The 6,000-nt window shown below is 45.2% G+C and overlaps 1 protein-coding gene across 1 annotated transcript in view; it reads right to left on the bottom strand.

The window, feature by feature from the left end:
- Positions 1-1,198: 1,198 nt before the first annotated feature.
- Positions 1,199-6,000, bottom strand: part of LOC122053129 (thiamine pyrophosphokinase 1-like) — a 29,106-nt gene continuing 24,304 nt past the window's right edge. The window contains exon 5 of the mRNA XM_042615025.1: positions 1,199-1,258. Within this exon, the coding sequence (XP_042470959.1) occupies positions 1,253-1,258 (6 nt within the window). The 3' untranslated portion in view covers positions 1,199-1,252. The remainder of the gene's footprint in view (positions 1,259-6,000) is intronic.

Raw genomic sequence — 6,000 nt, 5'->3', positions numbered from 1 at the left:
AGCTAGATCCGGGGGCTGAGAGGAACTGGCCATTGTCCGAACGGGCGAAACCACAAAAGGCGAGGAAAGGCGAATGATAGAAGGAAGAAGATGACAAACAATACAGTGACCAAAGAGCGAGAACTCGGCAAAAAACACGAGGATAACAGAGAAGGAAGGGGTAAGGACCATACAAAGAAGCTGAGGATCGAAAGGAGGAGGCTGGAGATCGCCGGAAATGGAAAAGCGGGATCGCCGGAATGCTGAAACGCCAGAGGAAGCTGTGGAGCACGAGAAGGCACAGATGCGCCGGGGGGGGGGGGGGGGGAAGAAGGCAAAGGCTTTATAGGGTTGAGCCCGAGCGGCCTCCACCTGTAACGACCCGACTCCTGGGTACTAAGCTGTGAGCCGGATCGCTACATTAACTACTGAAGCTACTATGCCGTACTGTGCGGAAAACTGGGTAAAATAAAAATTTCACTAACTGACTCTGTTGATCTGACAACTGACACACCCATGCTGTTATAAGGAAGGATTCAGGGCCCCTTCCGGTTGGTGTACATGTGCTAAGGAGGATACTTGACCTCCCATCTGAGCTAGGAACTCAAATCTAACTTCCCAGCTAGCTATTGATCGATCCGCGGATCGATCAAACTTACCGCGATTCTGTACCCCGCTGGATCGGTCTGCGGATCGATCCAGCAGAGGCTGGATTGGTCGGCAGACCGATCCAGGTGTGTCTGGATCGGTCTGCAGACCGACCCAGGCACCTGGAAACGCTGGGTTGCCTTCTGTTCGATGCTGGGTCGGTCGGCTGACCGATCCAGGGAGATACAGTAGGCTACTGTATCCATCTGGATCGGTCGGCTGACCGATCCAGGAGAAGGAATGGCACTGGATCGGTCTGCTGACCGATCCAGGTTCTGATAATCTGAAACGAAATCAGAATCCCTGATTTCCAGCACTGATTCGTGCCAAAACCTCACACTACCACTATCTAATGCATAATAAACATTCTAGCAACATGTAGTAACAATTCTAAACTTAAGCTAAAGCAAGGTTTACTGGTTCACGGCATTTTAACAACTTAAAGTGCATGAAGGTATGAATTTCTAAAAGTTCTAATTGCTTAAAACATGAAACTAAATCAAATAACTGAAAAGTGCTAAGGTAAATGCTAAATCCCCAGAGGGTCTTTTATTCCAGTTCCTTCCACACACATCCTCATCTGCATTGACCTCCAGCCTCCACTGCTAATCCATTTTCCTTTTTCCTATATCTGCAGTATAAGGAAAATAGTATCTGTAAGCTTTAAGCTTAGTAAGAAACCATCTACCTCACAAAAACATGCAACGATGCATTTCATGACTTTTAAAACATGCTATTTGAAAACTGAACTGAGCATGGCAACATGGCATACAAACAACTAAACTGGAACTGAAACATGGCATAGCATATAGATTGAACATGCTTTAAACTGAACATGGCATACTTATAAGCTGAGCATGAAACTGAACTAGTCATGCATATATCTAAATCTGTACATGAACTCAAATAATGTAAACTGAACCTGAACTGAACTGAAAGCTAAATTAGTGTTCTCATCACTGGTTTCAAATTTGAAAACTATACATATAATAGATGAAAATACTAAACATCTGTTTGGGCCCAACATCTGTACTTGCTGATCCCTCGAGACCCGGATTGCAAGTTCGAATCCAATAGGGTTACTAGGTTATCCGAACCTAGGGACGACTGTGCCCATGGATATCTGATCCAAATACAGTGCCAACTGAATAAAAGTAAAATACTGAATACTGTTTTATTTTACTTTGCTGTTCTAGGTTATCTGAACCTAGAGCAAGGTTATCTGAACCTAGAGGCTACTGTGGGAGCCCACCCAATGGATATCTGATCCATTTAGCTGTAATAACTGATAATAAGCTGAATAAAATGTTTCTAATACATTTTACGTGCTGTTAGGACGCCTACTGCTGAACTGGGCATTCTACCGAATGCTTGGTGTGCACTAAAAGCACACCCTAAAACTGAAAACTGTAGAACTACTGAACTAATGCCAAAACTAACTAGCGAGAGCAATTATACTGCAGGTGAGGGGTTTCTTACCTCAATCGCAAGGTTTTCTTACTATTCTAACCGCTAGATTTTCCGAAAAACTGCTCCGTTCGACGAACCGCTTATGTCCTCGCGTTCCTCTCGCGAAGAAGAACCTTTTTCGTGTTGGAGTCGTCGCCGGAAGATGTTCCCTTGACCCTTGGCTTGGTGTGCCGTGCGTGAGGAAGAGGGGAAGAAGCGGCGGTGAGGTTTCGGCGGTGAGGGTTGAGAGATTGCCGAACCCAAAAATAAACCAAAACCTACTTAAGTTTATATTTATATTAAGTGGGTAACTAGGCCCAAAACAAATATAAATATAAATGTTTCCCTTCTCTTTCAGTACGGCCCTGCTGGGTTCAACTGGTTACTAGCATTATCCCTTAACCCATAGGTCTCGGGTTCGATTCCCGCCTAAGCTATTTTGCGACTTATTTGTTTTTTTTTTGTTTTTTTTTTTGCTACTTCCGGTACTCCAAAAATTATGTAAAAATATCCTAAAAATCTAGAGAAATCGTAGGATATTTCTAAAATAAATTCGGGAATTTTTCGGGCTTTACAATCCCTCATACCTTATAAAAAGTTCGTCCCCGAACTTAAAACAATTCTGGGTACTTCTGTCTCATGCTGGCCTCTGTCTCCCAAGTCGCCTCTGCTGCTGTGTGATTTTACCAGCTGACTTTGACTAATGGTACTTCCTTGTTCCGTAATTTCTTTACTGCTCGGTCTATTATCTGAATAGGCCGACTGTCATAGCTGAGATCATCACGGACCTGTACCAACTGGGGCTCAATCACCTGGGTGGCGTCTGGAATATGCTTCTTCAGCATGGAGACATGAAATACGTTGTGGACAGCTGACATCTCCTGAGGTAGCTCTAGCTCATATGCTACCTTGCCCACTCTCTTCGTGATAAGGTATGGTCCCACATATCTGGGAACTAGCTTGCCCTTCTTCCCAAAGCACATGACTCCCTTCATGGGAGCTACTCTGAGGAAAACTGTATCCCCAACTGAAAACTCTAGGGGTCTGCGTCGTGTATCAGCATAGCTCTTCTGACGGCTCTGTGCTGTCTCTATCCTCTGGCGAATCTGCTGTATGGCTGCTGCGGTATCTGCTACTAGATCTGTCTGAAGCACTAGTTCCTTCTGTTCACCACTCTCATACCAGCAGATTGGTGATCTGCACCTCCGCCCATAGAGTGCCTCATAAGGTGCCATGCCGATAGTGGCCTGATAACTGTTGTTGTATGCAAATTCTATTAAACTCAGATATTTGCACCAACTTCCCTTAAATCTAGGGCACAAGCCCGAAGCATATCTTCGAGTACCTGATTTACTCGCTCCGTCTGATCGTCTGTCTGAGGATGGAAGGTTGTGCTGAATTTTAACTGGGTGCCCATAGCTGACTGTACACACTTCCAGAAGTGTGATGTAAATCTGCTGTCTCTGTCTGATATAATGGTTCGTGGGACTCCATGCAGCCTGACAATCTCCTTGAGATACAACTGAGCTAGCTGCTCCATGGAATAGGATATTTTGATAGCTAAGAAGTGGGCTGATTTAGTCAACCTGTCGACTATTACCCAGATGGCATCAAAACCATTCGTGGTTCGGGGTAATCCCACTATGAAGTCCATAGAGATATCCTCCCACTTCCATTCTGGAATCTGAATCGGCTGCAGAACTCCTCCTGGTCGCTGATGTTCTGCCTTAACCCTCTGACAGGGTTAGGCAGATGCTGGCGTGTCTGGCGATATCTCGCTTCATCCAGGCCATCAAAATCGTTTCTTTAGATCCCGATACATTTGGTGGAACCAGGATGCATCGCGTAGGAGTCTGTGAGCCTCGTCTAGAATCTGTTTCGTAGTTCCTCCCGATCCGGAACACAAAGTCATCACCACAGTACACTACCCAGCGGACACTCAACTCTCCACTTTCGATTACGCTAACCCTTGCTTGATTTTCTGATTTCGGGATCATGCTCTGCGGTCTGGATATCATCAAGCAAGGTAGATGCTAAGGACATAGCGGAAAGCTACCTGACTATAAGCTCGAGACTAAAAGCTGTAATCTCCTTCCTTAGGGGTGGTGACATAGCTGCTAAAGATAATAAGGTAGCACTGGACTTCCTGCTGAGTGCGTCTGCTACCTTATTAGCTTTCCCTGGATGGTAGAGGATATTTATGTCATAATCCTTGACCAGCTCTAACCATCTGCGCTGTCGCATATTCAGATCCTTCTGAGTAAAGAAATACTTCAGACTTTGATGATCTGTATACACTCTGCACTGAGCTCCGTACAAATAATGTCTCCAAATCTTGAGAGCGAACACCACTGCTGCAAGCTCAAGGTCGTGAGTAGGATAGTTCCTCTCATAATCCTTGAGTTGTCTGGAGGCATAGGCGATCACCTTGTCCTGCTGCATCAGTACTGCTCCTAATCCCAATTTAGAGGCGTCACTGTAGATGTCGAAGCTGTCTGTGTTTTCTGGTATAGCTAAAATAGGAGCACTGGTCAATCTCCGTTTTAGTTCGCTGAAGCTGTTCTCGCAGTCCTTTGTCCATTGAAATTTCTTGTTCTTCCTGGTGAGAGCTGTCAGTGGGGAGGTTATCCTGGAGAAGTCCTCTACGAATTTCCTGTAGTAGCCTGCTAATCCCAGAAAGCTTCTGATTTCACTGGCGTTCCTGGGTCTCTTCCAGTTATTTACTGCTTCTATCTTGCTGGGATCTACCATAACACCATCCTTGGAGATGATGTGACCGAGAAAGGCTACCTGGTCTAGCCAAAATTCAAATTTCGTGAATTTGGCGTACAGCTGGTTCTGCTGAAGGATCTGCAAAACTTTCTTCAGATGCTCTGCATGGTCCTCCTGAGTGCCTGAATAGATAAGAATGTCATCGATGAACACGATGACAAACTTGTCTAAGTATTCTCTGAATACTCTGTTCATGAGGTCCATGAAAGTAGCTGGAGCATTTGTCACGCCGAAAGGCATGACTACGAACTCATAATGTCCGTATCTGGTCCTGAAAGCTGTTTTAGATATATCACCTTTCTTGACTCTAACCTGGTGATATCCTGATCTGAGGTCAATTTTAGAGAACACTGTGGCTCCCTTTAGCTGATCAAACAGGTCATCTATCCTGGGGAGAGGGTACCTGTTTTTAATTGTGACCTGGTTTAAGGCACGGTAGTCTATGCATAGGCGCATGCTTCCATCCTTCTTCTTCACGAACAACATAGGTGCTCCCCATGGTGAGTGACTAGGGCGTATGAAACCCTTGTCAATTGCTCCTGAAGTTCCTTGATTTCTTCTGGAGCCATGCGGTACGGTGCCTTGGAAATTGGATTTGTCTTGGGAATGAGCTCTATCTCAAATTCAATCTCCATGTCGGTGCTAAGCCTAGTAGCTCTTCGGGAAGGCTGGGTAGTCCTGAAGCGACTCGAACCTCGATGGTGTTGGTTCTTGTCTGGTGGTGTTGACTACATTTGCTAAAGATCCCATGCATCTGAATCCATTAGTCTGGGCTTTCGGTGCTGAGAGAAACTTCAGGCTTTTCTCTTTGGTTTTCCCATGTACTCAAACTGTTCTGCTTCAGGTTGGAATATGACTTTTTGACACTCTATAGAAGCACCGTATCTGATCGAAAAATCCATTCCGAAGATGACATCGTAGTCGATCATTTCTAGCACTATCGGATCACCAAAAGTTCTCTGTCTGCTATAATGACTGGCCCAGTGTGTAGATGCCATAATGTCTCCCGAGGGTAGTGTTGAAACCGACTATTGAGTACCTCTGGAGGTGTTGCTAATTTCTCGGCAAATGCCACGGATACATAAGAGTGGGTTGCCCGAGTATCGAATAAGGCAGTTGCATTATCTTTGTAAAATCTTGATCGACTGTGAC

This window comes from Zingiber officinale, chromosome 3A (assembly GCF_018446385.1).
Source record: "Zingiber officinale cultivar Zhangliang chromosome 3A, Zo_v1.1, whole genome shotgun sequence".
Classification (NCBI taxonomy): domain Eukaryota; kingdom Viridiplantae; phylum Streptophyta; class Magnoliopsida; order Zingiberales; family Zingiberaceae; genus Zingiber; species Zingiber officinale.
This window is presented reverse-complemented; position numbering and strand designations above follow the sequence as displayed.